Below are 19,699 nucleotides of genomic sequence, written 5' to 3'. Positions count from 1 at the left end.
GCTTTTTCCCGATTTTACTGGGGAGGAGTGCCCAGGGTGGGTGGGATGGGGCGTCCTGTTGAACTTCAGTTCAGAGGACGACTCTAGGATAAGAGGCTGTTTGGTGAGTCCTGAGCCCAGGCTTGTGTTTGCTAGGTTCTCCGAGTAGCCTGGGAATGTTTCCCCTTTGCCTGCCCCGAGCCGTGCAGGAGGCACAGACTTGCACTTAGTAAAACATGTCATTATGTCTTGTTTTCCTCACAGAGTTAAGGCCACAGCAGAGGGCGTGCGTGCGTGTGTGTGTGTGTGTGTGGGGTAAGCCTGCTTTCTTATGCCAGTTCTGAGATTTCTGTGGCAGACTATCTGGAGGAAACTGCCCTATCATCTGCCAGAGACTCCTGGGTTGAGGTTGTGCAGGTTGTGTATATATCTGCAGAACTGGGGTGCTGCCAACTTAGAATTGGGGTTTACCACTTAGGTTGGTGGAATCAAGTGAGCTGATAAGGAGAAGCGCCCTAATTTTCCCCACTTAGTCTGGGGAGACCCAAGGAGTGGCCACCTCTTTGAGGTCAAGCCCAAACTCCCCAATACCCCCAAGCATTCTGCTAATAACTAAGCATTTTCCCTGCCTGGGGCCAGGGACAGAGGAGGAGACCGCCTCGCCAAGCAGCACCATTGCTCAGGCCCCCTGTTACCCCAAGGGCCCCCTTAGGCCAGCTCCAGCCAAGTCCCAGACCAAGAGTGCAGTCCAGCCCCTGCCAGACAAACTTGGGTCTCCCATGAGCTCCCTTCCAGGTCTCCCACGAGGGGCATAATTTCCTTCCCAGTCCAGCCTCCAGCCCCAGCCCAGGAAGGTGAGTCGCAGGCCAAAGGCTGGAGTGGGTCGGTGCGACCCGTGCGTCCTGCCTGCTGGGCCCTGAGCACAGCCGCTCAGGCACACAGGGACGCACTAGTCGGTGCCGTCCACTAGCTCGCACAGCATGTTCTCCAACGCTGTGATGCGCTGCTCCTGGGCCTGCACCCGCTCGCGAAGGGCCTTTATCTCCTCCAGCAGTGTCTCCAGAGTGTGCTGCTGCTGGGACACGGAAGAGGAAGAGGCCCGGTCCGGGGTGAGAGTAGAGGAGGTGTAGGCTGGGCCTGGGTGGAACAGGGCAGGATCTTACCGACAAGGGGGAATCACTGGCTGACTGGCTGCGGCGGGGGCCAGAGGGTGGGCGCGCGTCCAGGATGTTGCGTTTAGTGACCCGGAGCTCTCGGTGCTTAGGAGGCACATAGCCGTCCCTCAGCGAAATGAGTATAGGTTCGGCGTCCTGACCCGACAGCCATTCCTCTGCTTCCAGGGCAGCCTCAGGCCCGGGGGTATCAGGGTAGAGATCATCCTGGAACAGGTCTGACTGCGAGGGTCGGTGGACAGGCGGAGGCGTGTGAGCTGGAGTGCCAGGCCTGCCGCGCCCCTTCCGCCTTGGCCTTGTGCCACCCTCCCAGCCACTCACCTTGCGCGGCACTGTCATGATGATGGGCTCACACTTTCTCTCGTGCAGCTTGTAGAACCTGTAAAGGGAACCGGGTTCATCAAGCCCCGCAGACTCCGACCCCCTTAACTTCTCTCGTCTGGGACCAATGGGTTGGAGGCCAACACTTGCTGAATGTCTACCAAGTGTGTTGTATTTCACATGCATTGCCAATTTCAGCGTAAATCACCTCTGATCGGATGTTTGCCATTATTTTACAGGAAACCTAGATTTGGATAATGTCAGGTGAGTGAACTTTGGGGCAGGTGAACTTTAAAGCAGACCAGTTTGATCCCCACCCTCATTTTTTCTTCCAAAACAGCCCTGTAGGGGCAGCCCGGTGGTTAAGACCCGACGTGAGTACGGGCAGAAGGAGGCATGCACGGGGGCCACGGCTGCTGACCGGGCGATCTCACACTTGCTGACTTCCAGTCCCCGTTTGGGCATGAAACCCATGCCCCGCTGTGGCTCTTTGCTGCTGAATGTGTTGAGATAGTGCACAAAAGGTGGCTCATCGGTAATCTCAAAGTACCGGATGCTGCTGTCGCCCTGGAAAAGCCAGTCGGTCAGAGGGGTGCTCGGGCAGTCCCCCACACCTCCTCCACCCTGCTCCCTGCTCTTCCCGGCCCTGTCAGCACCTTGCCACACAAGTAGATGATGCTGGAGTCCGGGTCGTAGAAGGGCAGTAGAACTCCGTTGCTTGTGTCCATCTCCTGCAGTGCCACTGGTTCCTCGAAGTTGTTCTGCCCGAGCACAGGAGGCGTGACCAGCCCTTCCCATCCTCCCTGCTACTTCTGCTACCTCGGAACCATCTTTAAGTTTCCTGCCCCCCTCCAAATCCCACCAGTTCCCAAGGCAGCTCTGGTGAGAGTTACAGGCCCCTCCCCTGGACACACTGCCACCCTGCCCCGGCACAGGTACCCCCTGCGCCACCGCCACTGCATGCAGTCACTGCAAACCACCCCCAGGGACTCGGCATCACCGGGTGCGGGCGCCAGTGTGAGCTTCTCCAGGCGACGCAGCTAAGCTGGGCGAAGGGTGGGTGTGGGGAGGCGGGCACTGCGGAGGCGGCACGGCCTCCAGCCCAGTCTAGGTGGGCATAACCTGCGGCGGGGGGGCGCCTGGCCCCTCTCGTGTGATGCCAGTCCCCGGGGCACACACCCCGAGCCTCCAGCTGCGTTACCGGGTCCCACAGGCCCAGCTCTCGCTGGCTCATGCGAGTGAATCCCGTGGTGAAGATGTGACCCTGGCGCGTGAAGACAGCCCGCATGGGCCTCATCCCCTCGTGGGCTGCAAACCTCTCCTGGGGGAAGGGGGGAGAAGGGAGGGGCATCACCCGGCTGCCTGCCCTGGGGAGTATGGAGGGCCGAGCAAGCGAGAAAACAGCTTGCTGACTTGGGTGCAGGATGCAGGTGAGGGAGAGACACAGGGGTCCTAAAGAACTCAGCTTCCCTAGAGCCAGTGGCTGGCCCCCGGCCTGGAGAACGCTCGGCTGGAGGCGTGCGGCTCTCGGATCCGGAGCCCATAACTGCCCTCAAAGGTGGATCCCTACAGCAGGCGACGTCTGCGGGCTCCCTGGGGTCGCAGCGAGGCTTTTCCCAAATGGGAGCTCCTTGCTCCGTTCGGGCCACCGCAGGCCAGAGCGCTCCTGGCTGACCCAGTGAAGGAGCGAGCGAGCGCGCCCAGCGCGGCCTGGCCTACCGGGTCCCAGAGCGCGAGTTGCCGCTCACTCATCCTGCTGAAGCCGGTGCTGAGCAGCTTCCCATCTGCGGTGAAGACGGCCCGCAGCGGGCGGGCGCCCTCGTGAGGCCGGGCTCGCTCCTGCTCGCGGGGTTAGTGGGTTAGAGCGCCCGTCTGCCCACCCACACGCGGCCGCGCTCCACGCGCCTGCTCCACGCACAGACATGCACCCGCCCCGCACACCCCATGTTAGACTGAGGCTGGTGAGGCTCCTAGGGCACCCATGGGGACAAGTAACGCACGAGGCTTGCCTCTACTACCTCACCACCCCGCCCACCCAGCGGGTCAACAAGGGCGGGAAAGTGCCAGCTCTGGAGCCAGTGGGCTGGCCCCAGACCCTGCACGATGGCGCTGGCTGCCGGCTGAGAGGACAGGGTCCCGGAGCTCAGGTCTCATGCAGGTTCTGGTGGGAGGGTGGTTTCCAGCTTCTCCCCTCCTCAATCTCAAAGCAAGGAGCCCTCCTCTGGGCTTCCGAGATGCAGGGGAGGGGAGGGAACAGGAGCAAGGCAGGAACTGCAGGCTGGGGCTTAGGTAGGGCAGGGAACTGTGGTTACAGAGAGTTGGGGAGAGGACGAGCTCTCTGGAGCAAGGGATGGGGCAGATGAAAGTCGGGATCGGGGGCTCTGCTGACTGTATTAGGTGGTAACAGCTGGTCAGTGGGTGAGGGCTACTCGGGAGTGGGCGGGCCAGGCACTCACCGCCACCACTTGGCCCTTTCTGGGATTGATAATGCGCAGTGTCTTGTCCTTGCAGGTGGTGGCCAGCAGGCTGCCATTGCTGTTCCAGCACACACTGTGGATGACGTCCGGATGCATGTCGTCTAGGCTCAGCAGCACCTCCCCAGTGCCCACATTCCAGATGATGATCACATTGTCACCACCTGTGCAGAATGGCCAGGCATGGTCACCTGGGCCCCACCTCTGTTACCCTGGGCCTCCTCTACAGTAGGGACCCTCCCTAGGCCCCCAGACCTGCACTGAGCAGGACGTTCCTGGCAGTAGGGTGCCAGGAGAGGATGCCCACACGCTTGGAGTGGCCCTCGAGGGTGATGATAGGTTCTGTAATGTTTCGCACAGGGGTATAGTCTGGAATCTGCCACACCTAGGTAGGGAGAAAAGGTAAAAAGTAGGTGGGATAAGGACGCAGTTCTGTTCCTCCCCTCCTCCCCTTAACCATACTGGTTATCTTGAATGGTAGGCGTCAAATACAGGCAAGATATGGTAAAGTCCGCCTAGGGCAGAGCGGCTGGGAACCAGGAGGGGGCACTACAGCTCTCCAGAGACCTACCTCTCCATTCAAACCACCAGAGACTTAAAAGTACCCGCCCCCAGGGCCCCAAGTTGTTCATAACTATAATTAGTCCTAAGCAGTGCATCCTGGGAGGGAGTGGACATGTAGCTAAGAATAGCCTGGGAGCTGGCAGGGAAGGGCTCTGGGAGTCGGCACCTCTCTAGCACCTTCCCGAGCACAGGTGAGGCAGCCCTCCCTGCCCCCTTGCCCAGCTGCCCGGCAGCATCCACACGGCTCCTACCATGATGGTGGTGTCGTCTGAGGCACTGGCGATGACATTGTCATTGTGTGGGCACCAGTCAATATCCAGCACAGGTGCAGTGTGCCCAGTGACCAGCGGGTAGTTCTTATCCACTCGTCCTGTCTGGAGGGGTCAGAGAGAGCTATGGGGCCACCTTCCTGTGGTATGTGTGTGTATATGTGAGTGCATGTATGTGTGTTTGTGGTCCTGGGGATTGAACCTAGGCCCTTGCACATGCTAGGCAAGCACTCTTCCACTGGGCTACAGCCCCAGCCCGCACTGTGTGTGTGTGTTTTGGGAGCGGGCAGCAGCAGATCTGTTTATATCTCAGCTCTCTATCATCCATTTCTCTGTGTAGACTCTCTCTACACCTGTAACCCCCTTCAGTCCACTTCCTCTGCACTGTGCTGAAGGCAGAGTTGAAATCATTTAATATTAGGGAAACTGGCACTGAGAAGTAAAATGACTTAAGCAGAGATCCATAAGATACTGGTGGAGCCCAGACTTTACCTCTCAGTCCAGCACTTTTTTAAAAAGTCACCTACTTGGAAGAAGTAGTTCTTGAGCCTGTTCCCCCAATTGGAATGTCTTTGGGAAGGCCCTGGTGGAAGAGTTCAAGGTGAGGTAATCCTCAGGACAGTGCTCCTGGCCACTCTTGGCAGGTTTCTCTCTTGTCACTGGTTTCACCTTGGAACCACAAGTAGTAGGCAATCCTGGTGCCTACTGTCTCCCAAACTGGGGCTAGGGGGTGGATACTACCTTTTCTGAGCTCCATGTGCCCCTTATAGAGGTCCTGAGGCCTCTGCAGGGGCTGGCACCGGCCCAGACTAGGCAGTAGTGGAGGCGGTGACTATGTGGCATTTAAATGGCAGTCGTACTGGGGAAGGAGGCAGCTCTAACTGAAATTTGAGCCTTGGGGATGGTGTCTCTGGATGATGTCTGCATTGTCTAGGGTGAGTCACTCGTTGTTGTCAGGCTTAACCCTGTCACTCTTGGGGCCTCCCCAACAAGGTATAGGGGCCAGAATAGAGGTCAAGAGTCTTGAGGTTCCACAGCAAAGGTGGCAGTTACTGCCTAGCCCCTTTCCCTAGGATAGGAGAGTTCTGGCCTTATGTGTTATGCATCCCGCCTTTCATACATTCTACCTCATTGTAAGAACCATTGTGGAGCTGGGCACGGTGGTACATGCCTGTAGCTTAGTGAGTTAGTGAGACCCTATCTCAAAATAAAGGAGGGCTGGGGATGTAGCTCAATGCAAAGGCTCTGGGTTCAATCCCCAGTACTGGGGAAAACAAACAAAAAAGAACAAGAGTGAGGAAGTAGCTACGGCCTCTTTGGATAGGGCCTGACACTGTTCTCAGTGTGTGGCTCTGAGCTGTGACTTGATTAGTCATCTTGGGCTGGGAAGGAGGATCTCCAGCCACAAATCGTGAGGGGGTGTGGCATCAGGCAAGACAGAGACAGAATAAACCTCTGCTGCCTCCCAACAATGTTTATCACCTGACTCCCCGGTCCCCGCCAGAAACAGGGTGCTGTCGGTGAGGTGGCAGGATAGGGAGCAGGTGTAGGCCACTGTGACACTCAGGATGGAGTGAAGAAGCATCTCCACTAGTACCCGAGGGCTTGGGGAGCAGGAAATAGCCAATCCACACAAACTGCCCTCCTCACTGAGGAATGGAACTAGGTGAGAACACAGCGGCCCTGGCTGGTGTCCTCCCGCTTGCTTCTTTCCTCTCATCCCTCACCTTGGCCAGAGGCAGGACGATGAAAGCACCCCCACCTCCAGCCTCCACGATAATGGCTAGGAATTTGGGGTTGACAGCACAGAAGGAGCTGTCCCATGTGACCTTGGACACACGGATGTCCTCGTAGGTCTGATCGGCCTTTGCTGCCTGCCCAAACACATGGCGGAACTTGCTCTGCCGAACCACGCGCCGGCTCATGGCTGCAGCAGAGGTGGAGGATCTTGGTGCTCGGAAATGCCTTTGGTCCTTAGTTCTGTGAGCTGTGGGAGGGAGGAGGTGTGGGTGGGGAGGCAAATGAGAAGGGTTATTTGACCAAGAGTCAAGTCCTGTAGTTTTCTTCAAAGTTATGAAAGTATGGGGCAGTTCTTTGCCACTTGTCAAATGCTGTTTAATGTGAAGGGCTTAGAGACCTGGGCTGGGGTACAGAGGAGGCTGACAGGGTCTGAAAGCTTCCTAGAAGGCAAAATGTTTTGGGGACAGCTTGATGCCACGTCGCCTTCTTGCTAGCACCTTGGGTGAGCATCTCTTCACTGAAGTGTTATGTTTCCTAGAGGCACCTTGTCCAGAATCAGAGGCCTTGGCCACTGGATCTTGGCTGAAGGCCAGTTATGGGGCTAGGACTGCAGCCCCTCTCCCCTAATCCCAAACCTGTATCTCTGACACAGATGGAGTTTTGTTTTCTTACAAAAATCTGCCAAGGGTGCGGTTCCTCCTGTCAGCTAACCTGCGTCCTTCCTGCAACTGTTTTCAGCAGTTCCCTCCCATGCTGCCGCGGACGGTGGTGGGGCATCACGTAAGGCGGATCTCGCCTTCCATTCCTCCCTGCACTGGCTTCTGCAAGAGCCCCAACCATGGTCTTCTGGCCTCTACCTACCGTGCTTTGGGTCCCCGCCTAGACTGGGGCTTCCTCTTGGTAAACTCTCCTGGGGTTGGGGGCCTCGACCCTCCGCTCCCCGCCAGGACCAGATTTGCAGAGATGGGAAGGGTGAGGTGCCTCTTCTCTAGCCAGGGCGCGTGCTGCGCTACTCTTCCCGCAGGGCCACACCAAGCTCTGGCAAAGGGGCACTGGCTCCTGCCCCTCCTCAGCCCAGGGCATCCCTGTGCCCTTCAAGCCGCTCCTGCAGCCCCAGGCCTGAGGCCCGGCCTCCCCGCACCCTCCTCCGGCCTCCGGTCCGGACACTGCATTCTTGCGAGACGAGGTGTCTGCGCGCGGCCCCGGTCCGGCCAAATATAGACACCAAGTCTTCTCTGCCGGGGACCGATTTGGCGGCGGGGGGAGGGCGCAGACCTCTGCCCCCTCCGGAGACCCCGCCCGCTCCGATGGCTGCGGGCGGCGGCGAGAGGGTGTACCTGGTCCTAAGCCGGGAGCGGGTTGTGCTCACGCTGCGACTCCTCTGCGGAGCCGGTCGGGAGTGCGCCGGGCGCGAAGGAACTGCCTCTGTCCGCGGCGTCTGAGCTCCGGTGCGGGCTGCGCGTTCCGGCCGCTGCCTGCGGCTCTCCAGGGCCGCGCTTCGCTGCAGACCCAGCTGCCGCTGCCATCAACCCGGGGGGCGGGGCCTGGTCGGGGGCGGGGCCAAGGCCGAGGCGGCCCCGCCCCCTCCAGCGGCGGGAAAAGCGAGCGCCGCAGACTTCTCTCCGACGTCTGTGGGACTCAGAAGTAAGTGTGTGTGTGTGTTTGTGTGTGTGTGTTTGCGGGGGCTCCGCGCCTCCAGCAGGCTTGGGAGTCCATGTTCCCAGAGCCAGAGCGGGACGCTGAGAGAGGGAGCCGGCGAGGGGCACGCTCCGCTGGGGCATCAGGCGCCTTGGCGCCGCATTCCTGCCGCAATCGCGCTCCCAACTTAGCCTGTCCCTGCGGGCCGGGGTTGCGGGACTGCAATCCGGACCCCTGGGAGGAGGCCCCAGAAGATGCGCTGGGGGGAATGGTCTCAGCCATTGGATGAGGGCCCCCCGAGAAAAATGAGAGAGTACCTGGCAAGGAATTGTGAATGTCACTGCTGTTATTAATGGCGATAGCCATCACGGAGTACCTCAAATGCTAGCACTGTGCTAGTCATTTCACCCTGTTAGAGAGGATTCATTCCTTGGAGCAGGGCAGAAAGCAGCTTGAAAGCAGAGAAGTGAAAAAGTGAACTTACCTTGAGCTCCCCAGCCCCCATTCAGGATCGGAGCGGGTCGGGGGAAAGGCTGGCGCAAGTTTTTGGCCACAGTTTTAGGGGCCAGAAGAGCCAGCTCAGACGCTAATGTTAGCTTGACTCTTAATGTCAGCTGGGCCCCCTTTGAGCTGATGCCCAACTGTGTTCCAGGGAGCCTCTCCTCTTTTTCCAAGACCCGTGGATCTGAATATTGGCCAAGGTCAAGGAGGAAATAAAAAATAATCTGATCAAAATATAGCCAGTGCTGTTGTTTACCCAGTGTCTGCACACTGGATTTCTTCAGAAAGGATGAAGAGTCCAGGTACACAACTAGGAAGAAAGGACCTGAGTAACACAATTGCTCCTTTATAATAATAGTAGTTCCCTGTAGTGGTTGATTGATTGTGTCAACTCAAGAAGTTCAGCAATTGTACACCTTAGGTGTAGAGGACCTGCTCTAGGCTGGCTGTCTGCACCCTAGGGTCTAGAGGACCCCCCCTAGGGTATAGAGAGCCCACCTTGTCACCTAGATGGTATAAAAGGGAAATAAGGAAGGACAGATGGGTTTCTGTTCAGAGGAGCTCCAGTCTTCGCTTTCAGCTTGGACGTTGTCTCCTGGCTTCTAGCACAGACTCATCAGCCTTCTGTCCTGATACGGACTTGCACAGAACACTGAAGTGAGCCCCAGACCTTGGACTGACCTTCAGCCTCCACTGTGAAGAAACCCTCTGCACGCTTCCTCATCCAACCCTGTGGCTGCCCATCATAAGCCAGTCTTGTAATTCCTTATACATTTGTGTATCTTGTGTTATATGTTTCTCTAGTAGAACCCTGACTGATACACTGTAAGTTAGACACTGTTCTAGGGGCTTTACACATATTAATAACATTCTGGTAACAACCTTCAGAGATGGGTACTGTTATTATTCCATTTTACAGAGGAGGAAACCAAAGCACTTGCTGTTTACCTATACCTAACACTCAACGGGTTGATGGGGCTGAGATTCTTGTCCCTAGGGTCTAGCATCCAGGTCCGTGTTTTTCAGTATTATGTATTTCTGCCCCTCCTTGAAGGACAGTGCCACTTTATCTCACAAGTGCTGATCCTCAGAGTTATGCTGTATGGCACAGAGGAGGGGCTACCTGGTCTAATTAGAAAGCTGAGGTTCTAGTCCTGGCCTAGTCATCCTGTTTTTGCACTCTCGGCTGTAAAATGAAGAGGACCCCAGGTCAAGTTCTAATTCTGCATCATTTGTGGGCAAGGAGATTGATATGTTGTCTCCTACTCTGAAACATTATCCCTACCTTTCCTCTTTACTTTAAAGAGAACTGGGGACTCTAAATCCTTCAGTCCATCCAGCCTTTTGTTCTGTCATCTGGGAAGAAGGGTGCTATCTGGGTACATGAGCAGGGATTCATAGGTATTTGCACGGGCCTGGCTGGTTAGCCGACAGCCTCCCAGCTTTCCTGCCAAAGCTTGACAAAGTTGTGACTGGGTGGAGCCAAAGCATGAACCAGTGTGGGAAAAAGCTATTTGAGCTTGGAGCTTCCCTATGAACTGTCAATTGGGCTTTGGACTGCAATCCACCAGACAGGCATGAATCTCATCTCATAAAGCTACTTTTTTTTTTTTTTTATATCAGAAATCGAACTCAGGACCTTGTGCTTGCCAGGCAGACACTTATGCCACTGAGCTATATCCCCAGCCCACACTTTTGTTTTTTTTTAAGACAGTCTCATTATGTAGCCCAGGCTGGCTTTGAACTTACAGCAATCCTCCTGTCTCAGCCTCCTGAGTGCTGGGATATAGGCATGAAGCCATTTTCTACAAGTGTTCTGCCAATGTGGCCATGACTTTGTCCACCTGCTTCAGCTTGAAAGCCAAGGTTGAGCTATCTAGATTGGTCAGAGACCCCAAGCACTTGTAGGATATTTTGTGATGTGACCTTACCTTTACCATTATGCACTCCCTCTAGAGACCAGCAGTGTGTCCCTGTTTCACTTGAAAAATGGGACTCAAAAAGAAGCATAGTGACTTCATTTTAGTTCAAGACAGGGTTTTCTCTGGAAAAGTGGAAGTGGGGCCAATGTCTCTAGCTCTTCTGTCACAACTGCCTGTTGGTTCTCTCTCCCTCCTGTACTGCTGACATCAAATGTTTCTCCCCTTTCTTTCAGTGAGTCGAGAAGCTTTTTGTGCTGAAGGCTTGTTAGTTCTCCCTCACTGATGTCCAGAGAGGTCACTCACCTAACAAATCTAGTCTCTGCTGGGCAGGTCACTGCAGCTGTCCCAGATTAGTCACTCCGCACCACAGATGGTAGAGGAGATTTTTGTCCCTTTGCTTATTCAGTCTAATATTCACATGATGGCTTTGACAAATGCCTCTTTGACCAGGCAAGTTCCCAGATTGGTCACTTGGTCTTTAGCGATTTTTAGTCATCTTATCTCCTACCCATCTTTTCTTCTGTAGAAGGTTGTGTTTATTTTTTTCTCTATAGGTCTTCAGAGTATGCTTGATTGGAATTAATCAATGAACACTGTTCTGTTTGTTATCAGGGTTCTCCTCGTCCAACCCCTCCACCTCTAGCATGCCCCTGCCCCACTGCACTTGAAGTACACATTTCATCTTCAAAATAAAAATTTATTCAGTCTGTAACAAGAACATTGCATCTGCACATTTGCGCACAAGTTCACATTTAAAAACAGCAGAGCACATCAGTAATAAAAAAACTATGATACAAGTGGAACATCCCAACCACCAGGAAGATTAAGGAAGGAGATGAGACCACTCTATATTCTGCTTCAAATGCCTCAAAAAGGTCCCAGAGATTCCAGGGAGCACCTGCTTTATTTAATAAAATGTGAGCATAAAAGTTGAGGGAAAACTAGGGCAAAGGTAACAGTCAGTGGGAGTCTTCTGGACTTGTTTTCCATGTTTAGAACAAGTCCTACAAAATAAAGTACAAAAGAAAACCAAAAAAAAAGGCACCTTTAGCTATGCCAAGCAAACCAAAATCCAACAAAATATAAGAAACAAACACTTTTTGGTGGGCTTATTGATTAGGAAAGATTTCAGTGTTGCCCAGTTTTCAGTTTGCGTCCTCAGCTTGAGTGGAGCCCTGGGTATCAGCTCTGCGTATGTGCATAGGATGCTGCCGCCAGCGTTGCTGTGAGGACACTGACGGCAGCACTAGTCATATACCTCTTGGGGGATCCTTAGGCTGATAAAGGATGATAATTCCAGTTTAGAAATCCTGTCCTAGGTCTCTGGGGCACTGAGAAGATGAGGCTGGTTTTCTTTTCACAGCAGAAGCCAGGCCCAGTCACCCTCCACTTCCAGGCTGGAAAAGTACAGAAGCACCTTGCAAAAGCTCTCCACAGTGGCAAGGGACCCTAACTCCTGGGAGAAAGGTTAGGCGTGTGCAGCCTCCTGCGTCAGTGGCAGGTCTTTTCCTAATATGGTGTCAGGTGAGTTGAGGCAACAAATACACTTATGTCTAATACATGCCTTGATCTTTTAGTTTGAAAGGGAAATCAAAATCCACAATGCTTTCAAGTTGGACTGGTGCAGAAACAACTAAAATTTCGTCTTATCTATCATCAAAAAGCAAAACAAACGAAAACCATACTAGCCATTCACCATTATGACCATCACTATTAAGACATCATCACTGAGGAAATGACAACTATTCCAGAGAGAATACCGGATGGGAGTGAAGGACACAGATGGGAGTCAACCCCAGGTTTTACCACTTATCCACAAAGGCTGACATTATGGCATTGCGCTGTGTGAGGGTTCACAGGACAGTCAGGGCCTCAGTGCCTGGAGGACTGAGTGGCCAACAAGATGATGCATATTTTAATATTCACAATGTAAACAAAGTATCCACAAAGTTATCGGAAAAAGCCAAAAGATGGCTTAATTTTAAAATGCCCTTAAAAGTGACTTTTTGCATAATGCTTTCTTAGGAAAACAATAAACAATTCCCACAAAACATTTTTATCAAACATGCCTAGGTCACTTCAGGATGAAATCCTCCAAAGAAGCAGATGAAGACACCTGTGAGCTGGTATGTCTCAGAAGCTTCTCGCAGGAAGCTTCGGGTCTACTTGACAGCATCTGTCTGGAGCCATGAGCAGGAGGGGACCTTAGAGCCTGGGCTGTCACCATCAGACTCTCCTTAGAGCTCTTGGCAGTTCTCAAAATGAGAAAACGAAAATGCCATTTGGGACAAGAGCAGAAAAGACTACAGAGGCTAAGATGCTAGAAATGATCCAAAACAAATATTCTAAATAGAATTTGAAAGGCAACCGAAATGAGGAGAGATGAATGCTACCATACTGTAGCGCTGTATGTTTACTATAGTATACACTACTTCTAAGAGTTTCCAAAAAGCAGAAAGGGGGTGGGATTTCTCTCCTGCTGACCAGGTAACCATCCAGATCACGGCTCCAATCCTGTGTGCTCCTGGGGCTTTTTAACCCATGCACTGAAATGTCAACTCTTTGTATACATGCATAAACACACACACACACACACACACACACACACACACACACACACATCCTCCAGAGTTACTGAAAGACTATGACCATCTTTGAGAAAAACAAAGAGGTACTGGGCAAGCAGTGAAGTATTGGACAAAAGGTCAAACTTTTTTCTGCTCATCTCTGTTAACTTACCAAACCTGCGTCTGACGCCTAGGTTTTCCATGACCACAAATGGGAAAAAAGCCGCATAAAGTTTTCAAGAAGTTTGAAGAGAAAAAGTCTAAAGAGTCCTCCTCAGCTTATTCTGATTCCTTCCTTGGATGTTGCTCAGCTGTACACATAACTCAAGAGCACTCAAGCATGTGGAGTTTTAGGGGGCTGGCAAACCCCTTGGTGGGGGTAGATTATAGGCCCTGTGCAGACAGGTGCTTGTGCCACTGAGCTATATCCCTGGCCCTATAGGCCCTACATAGAAGATGTTTAATTAGGCAGGTCAGTTAAATGCTAAAAAATATGATTTAAATAAAAGGAGGGCAGAGCAAGACTGTACCCTCTACTCTTTAAAAAGGTAAAGTTTGTGTTTTTCACAGCATTAGATTTTCCTCGCCTTTCAACTGCTGTTAAATGCAGTGAGAGTGAGCACTAAACATGGTGGCAGGTGAGCGCGAACAGTGCCGCACTGTTGATACCGCTTGTACTTCTTAATACGTGGGATACTGGTGCCACTCTCTTGACCTCCGTGCAGATCCTTTCCCCACTCCCGCCACAGTTCATTGTCTTTCCCCATCACACTGCTAGTGGAACTGCTTCAACAAGACAGGGTGGTTTAGATGGATGAGCCCTAGAATACATCACCCTGTTTGACAAGCCTCCTCACACTGGCATATATACAACCCAACAGAACACTTTACAACACATAAACACCCAGGAATCACAAAGCTGTGTGGATGACACATTTGGACATTTAAGGAAACTACTGAAGGACAGCACAGATATACATAATTATTACACCATAAAGATTCTTTTAGCAGGTGGTTTCTTTCCAACCTGCCTCCTGGCAGTGATGTCACACCCAACCATGGCTTCTGTGTGCCAAGTGGATCCATAGCTCCTCTGGAGCACCTGCAAATAGCCTCAGTTCACCTTTTTTGTGTCCTTTTGGTTGCCCAACTGTCTGTCCCCTCCAAACTCTGGCCTGTGACAGCACCTCAGGTCTGTGCATATATGTCTTCCTCTCACTGCTGTGATGAACCAAAAACCTAAGTCTCAAGTTTGTACGCAGTCAGCCCTGAGCAAAGTGGACATCAACCAAAGCAAACAGGAAGCAAATCTGCAAACTCCTTCAGTTGTGAGGGGCACTGTAGTAGGTGTTTCATCCCAGGATAAATATGCTTTTTGTAAGAACCTTGGAGGCTTGTTTATGGCAGATGCTGCTGTGTTAAGGATCTCCATAGCCACAAAGCAACAGCAGCCTAAGCATAGTTATTATGGGCACTTGCCCGGGGCAGAGACCTCCCCTGTGGCCTCAGCCTCCATTAGGAGTTCCGTTCTGGGCAATGCATGTACACTTCCTGGCTGTGGTTCATTACTGGCAAATAAAATTCTAGGCTTTTATTCTCAAGCAGATATCCGCCTTTAGTCACACTGTGATCTAATGGGAACCTTTAGGGGTTTCTCTGAGGAGAGAGTTACTAATGCATAATTTGGCAGGAAAACCACCATCAATATATGGTGCAGATTCCTATCAACAACTACCAGCTATATTTCTGGTGTCTTTATGTGTTTTCCAGTTGCAACTCTATTCCTTCTTTAAAAGAATAAATCGAAAAGGACCTCACAACATCAACAATAAAACATTGTAAGAAAGTGACGTTATATACATAAATACTTTAGAGAAATAACAAACCTTTCAGGGAAAGAAAGGATAAAAAACACGTCAATTGTTAAACAGCGAGAATACAGAAAACTTTGCATTCAATGGAGATTATATGTATATAATGTAACAATTCAAATATAATCTATAAAATTAAAAAAATAGGCAGGATGGGGGGATACAGAGAGAGGAAAATAAATTGGGAAAAAATATGGCCATTAAACTCAGAAGGCCCACAGAATTATTCAAGTAATGGAAAGGGTTTAAAAACCCTACATATGTATTCATTTCACAAGAACACATGGACTGTTGATTGCTGTTTTTCAAACTTGACTCTATTGCATTTTCGTTGAGGGGACACTTGCAGAGCACATTTTCTGGCAGGGAGGGCCACGATGACCATCTGTGTGGAACGCACCAACCCAGAAGTTACCGGGCAGTGGTCTCTTCACTCTCTTCTTGTCATGTCTTCCTCTACAGAAGACTCTTAGCTTTCATTTGGTGTTCCCTTTTAATTTTTCTTAAGGATAAGAAATTGCTTGATAAATTTATAGACCCAACTATTATCATGCCTTTCTGTAATGATACACTCTGCGATACCAAAAGAAATGAATTCTAGAAGACTCCCTTGTAAAGCAATGCAGAACGTATCTTTTTCAGGAACTCCAAAGGATTAGGGCTGGACATGAAGGCTGAGAGCACTCTGAAGTCCTGGCTGCCCTTCAGCTCATCTGATGCCTGAGGTCTGGAAACCATCATCACAAAGGCCTAGGAGGACATTTCTAATTTGTAGCCTCAGTGCCACCCTCTCCATCTGCTTCTTTCTCTCAATCAAGCAGGCATGCCTTTTCTCAGCAAAATGAGGAGCAGGTGGCAGGTGACTGAAAAACAGCAATTTGCCTTGATAAAGGTGTTCTTTGAAAATGAGGTTTGAATTAAAAAAAAAACAATGATAAAATGGTCCTGCCGTCCAAATCAATCTCTGTCCTCATACATGCGCGTACACACACACACACACACACACACACACACGCTAAAAAAACCCAAACCCTGCATGCGCCAGGAACAGTAAAATGACCAAAATATTATAAAATTAACCAATAAAGTGCATGTTCCTTACATATTACACCTGCCCCTTTTACATACATTTCTTTTAGAAAAATCACATGTAATAGGCTCAGAATCACATGGTGTTATAGAAGGGGTTGGTTGTCCGTTTTTTATCATTTGCCCTTTTCAGTCTTCTAAGGGGATGAGTTCTGCCATGTTGCTGACGGGGCGCCACAGCCAGCCCTGGAGCTGGGCCTGCTTCCTGCAGTCTCTGGGTCTGTAGCAAAGGAAGGCCTCCTTCAGAACTAGTCAATTCTCGTCCTGCTCCGGGGAGCAAACACTGCTGACTATAACCAAATTCTTTGGCATACTGCACAAGGGGCCTCGCCACTGGCTTGCTCTGTGCAATACACTCTGTTGTTCTGAGTTGCTCTATAAAATACTTAGTGGGCTCTGGGTTCTGGGAGGCACCTGGGTTTTCTGGGGGCTCCTGGGCCTCCACGGCATGCATGCCTGAGTCTGTTCTGATGAAGGGCTGAAGCAGTTTGAGATGAGGGGATTCAGAGGAGACAGACTCTGTCTCTGGTAAACAGTCTTTGCAGAGGTCCAGGTAACCTAACTTGGCTAGAGAAGCCGAGCGCCTCATGTGGGATGGTTTGGTGATCCCTGCCTGGAACATCACTCGGGACTCGACTTCTTCAGCACACTCCTTTACCATAAGCGGGCTGTGGCTGAGATCCTTTATATTTCCACTACTAGAGCTATGTGTGAGTTGCCAGGCTACCTGTGATGGGTCTAGTTTTTTCTGTAATTCCCCAATGTTGTCACCAAGTTTGCTTAGGTCTTTGCTATTTAACTGGGAGCCCTTGTGTGGTACTTCATCACTACCAGAGAGATGGCCCTTCTGACTTTCTTCCCAGTTAACCTGTCCTGCAGAGGGCTCACTGTCTGTTGTGCTGCTTTGCTCTGTGCAACCTTCCAGGCGAACCATGGTCTGGGGATGCAGGTAATCCAAATTGGCAGGTGGTATGTGGGTTGTATGACTGATAAAAGGTGCTGTTATTTCCAGGGTTGTCAATGGGCTGTTGCCTCTGTCTTCCAGGATGCTCAACACGGGTGTCGGGTGGGTGGGTCTGTCGTGCTCCAGAGAAGAATGAGGCAGAGGTAGCACTTGTGGGTGCAGAGAAAGCTGGTTGGGGTCCAGAGTCCTATTCAGATTTTCATCCAGTGCACACAGCGTAGTGACAGACTTCTCCACTTTTACCTTTCTTAGTCCTTGCTCTTCCTTCTCTTCCCTTGTGGCTACTTCACCCTCTGACCCAGTTTGACTGAGTGATGTAACTGTGTGAGTATACTCAATGATTTCTATCCTTTTGGGAAGAGGGATGGCCTGCGTCTCAGACCCCTGGCATGAAACCACAGTTCTTTGCTCCTCTGGGACTCCTCGCTTTGTTCTAATGTCTGACCCTGGGTACTCCTGAGTTGCTGTCAACGGGTGATACTCCAGCAGCTCGAGTGCTGGAACAACGGCATTCTGCTCACATTGGGATAGTGAACTAGCCTCAGACTTACTGCATTTCCCTTTGCCCTTGCTCATTTCTGGTTCCCTGGGAACAAATGAATATTCTGAGGTGGCTTCATCATTTTTCCCTTTTGGTGTTAGATCTGCCACAGAAGAATCATTCTTAGAATTCTTGCGAGTGGACAATGAGGTACACACAGTGGCAGGACTATGGTGCTCCTGCTCCTGCCGTAAACGCTCTTCGAACTCCAGGGTGGCTCGCCTCACAGACCCAGGGTACCACTTGGCACCTGAATGCAGGCCTGGGCCCCGGAGCTCATGTTCCCCTTCAGTTGGCTCCTCTTCTTCCACGTCTACTGTGGAGGAGTGTACGGTTATGCAGCCTTCTGGGTTGCACTTCCCTGAGTCTTTGGGCAGTTCAGGATGGGCTGTGCAGAAACCTTCGTCCTGTTCCATATGCCCAGCTTTATTCTCTGGGGCCTGGGCTCTCTCAAGGGACAGCTCATGGATAGTGCTCTTCTTTGGCGTATGACATGGGTTGGATAGCATGTCTCCTTTCAGCTGCATCTGCCCAACTCCTTGACTGATGGATTCAATCTCAGTGACAATTTCTTTGACTGAAATTGCATTTTCTGAATGAGAATGCATGAAGATGTCTGGGCTGATCAGTTCTGAGGTTGCCTATGTAGAGAAAGCAATGAGATTAGGGCAAATTATAGCGTAATCAGTGCTAGTGTTCTGCTAAATAATCCTCTGATCCAGAAGAAAGTAACTATGAGAGCAAAAGATACAGAGTGCCTGGGTACCATACTCTTTCCATCTGTCTTGTCAGGCTACCAGAAAAAACAAACAAACCAACTGGGATTCATCAAGGTCAGAGATAGAAAATTCATCAAAGGTTGTATCACAGCCTACTAAACTTTCTATTCTCTTTACTCAAGCAGTATTCTAATCTAGTATCTTGCTCTAAACTGAACAGCAAGTAACTGTGGAGGCTCCTACAATCTGTATTTTCCTAGGACTATGAACCTCCAGGAATCAGGCCATACTGGCCAAAGTGAAACTTTTCTCCTTTAGCCTATCAACGTTCAGTTTGACCTTCATTTATTTAAGGGGAAGAGTTCATTCAAAGGCTCAGTGGCCAACTTAGATATGCCCAGTGTGAGACAGGGCAAGATGGACACACCTGTCACCTAATATCTGATCTGGAAACTCATTTCTCTCTTCTCTCTTCCTATCTTTCATCCATATCCTCCCCACTACAACTCTTAGCAACAGCATCCAGGTGCATTCATGTATCAGACTCCACAATCCTAAATTTCACATGCTGCCTTCTGGGAAAGGTTTACTCAGCTTATGCAGCTATGTGCCTCAGCAAATGCTACCATTCTCAGACTTCGTCCTTCTACCAGTTACAAATTCCCAGATATATTTGGAAAAGGCCAAAGAAAACTGCCCAGTGAGAAATCAGGTCCTGTTGTTAAAAAATTCAAAATCTGGAAATGGCTCCTTTATCTCTCTTGTAATGGTTGATACATTGCACCAACTTGAGAAGTTTAGAAGTTTAACCAAGTGACTCAGCAGGAGGCCAAGGTCCTCACTTTGGAAATATCCTGAGCCTGAGCAAGAGGAGGGCAGGGAGAAGGTGTGAGTGCTACATTCATCCAGACCGTGTGTGTGTGTGGTAGCCTGATTACAATACAAGGGAGGAAAAGAAGCTTGCTCTTCCCACCCCCTTTGTGCTGTTGTTGCTTTTGCTGTCTTCTGCTGCCTTGAAGTATTGCCCTGTGCCAAGCCACCCTGCCTTGAAGCCAGCTGATTATGGACTGAAACCTCTACAAACTGAGCTAAATAAACCTTTCCTTCCTGAATTTTGGGCATCGGGTATTTTGTCTCAGAAACAAGACAAAAGTAACCAAGATACCTCTTAAAGTAGGATCATTAGGACTATCCACTTTGTTAACATTTTTATGTATGACTTCAAAGTGCAGTATTTCCCTAGTAATTGTTCTGGCCTTTCTCCTTCAAAAGAGAAATTCAGCTAGTACAAACTAACAAGGTCAGTCATGTCTCTGGGGGAAATCTGCCAGGACATCAGGAAGAGGGGAACTTGCCATGGAGAGAAGC

General features: G+C 51.0%; 3 protein-coding genes across 8 annotated transcripts in view; 1 reads left to right on the top strand and 2 right to left on the bottom strand.

Annotated features, from left to right (window-relative positions):
* Positions 1-8,044, bottom strand: Coro6 (coronin 6). 4 transcript variants are annotated; one of them, XM_005402668.1, is made up of 11 exons: positions 7,857-8,044; positions 6,507-6,766; positions 4,762-4,884; positions 4,202-4,331; positions 3,929-4,110; positions 3,192-3,311; positions 2,129-2,233; positions 1,894-2,039; positions 1,473-1,530; positions 1,143-1,373; positions 1-1,054 (listed from the first exon to the last, which is right to left on the bottom strand). In XM_005402668.1, exons 2-11 carry the CDS (start codon positions 6,702-6,704, stop codon positions 929-931), a joined length of 1,419 nt encoding a protein of 472 aa, XP_005402725.1. In that variant the 5' UTR covers positions 6,705-6,766; positions 7,857-8,044; the 3' UTR covers positions 1-928. The 4 variants fall into 4 exon arrangements, with proteins under 4 accessions (XP_005402725.1, XP_005402727.1, XP_005402724.1 ...); XM_005402670.2 differs by having other exon boundaries at positions 1-1,051; XM_005402667.1 differs by lacking the exon at positions 3,192-3,311 and adding an exon at positions 2,674-2,793 and having other exon boundaries at positions 7,857-8,041.
* LOC102008105 (translation initiation factor IF-2-like) lies at positions 6,703-15,763 on the top strand. Its single transcript, XM_005402923.2, has 4 exons — positions 6,703-6,761; positions 7,206-7,491; positions 7,706-8,163; positions 15,661-15,763. Exons 1-4 carry the CDS (start codon positions 6,703-6,705, stop codon positions 15,740-15,742), a joined length of 885 nt encoding a protein of 294 aa, XP_005402980.1. The 3' UTR covers positions 15,743-15,763.
* Positions 11,257-19,699, bottom strand: part of Ssh2 (slingshot protein phosphatase 2) — a 252,863-nt gene continuing 244,420 nt past the window's right edge. For all 3 annotated transcript variants that reach the window (XM_005402672.2, XM_005402673.2, XM_013503356.1), the window contains one exon: positions 11,257-18,253. In XM_005402672.2, coding sequence (XP_005402729.1) covers positions 16,184-18,253 — 2,070 coding nt within the window. In that variant the 3' untranslated portion in view covers positions 11,257-16,183. The remainder of the gene's footprint in view (positions 18,254-19,699) is intronic.

This window comes from Chinchilla lanigera, unplaced genomic scaffold, assembly GCF_000276665.1.
Source record: "Chinchilla lanigera isolate Chin_1 unplaced genomic scaffold, ChiLan1.0 scaffold00080, whole genome shotgun sequence".
NCBI classification, from domain to species: Eukaryota; Metazoa; Chordata; class Mammalia; order Rodentia; family Chinchillidae; genus Chinchilla; species Chinchilla lanigera.
Note: the sequence above shows the minus strand (reverse complement) of the source record. Positions and strands in the feature narration are given on the sequence as shown.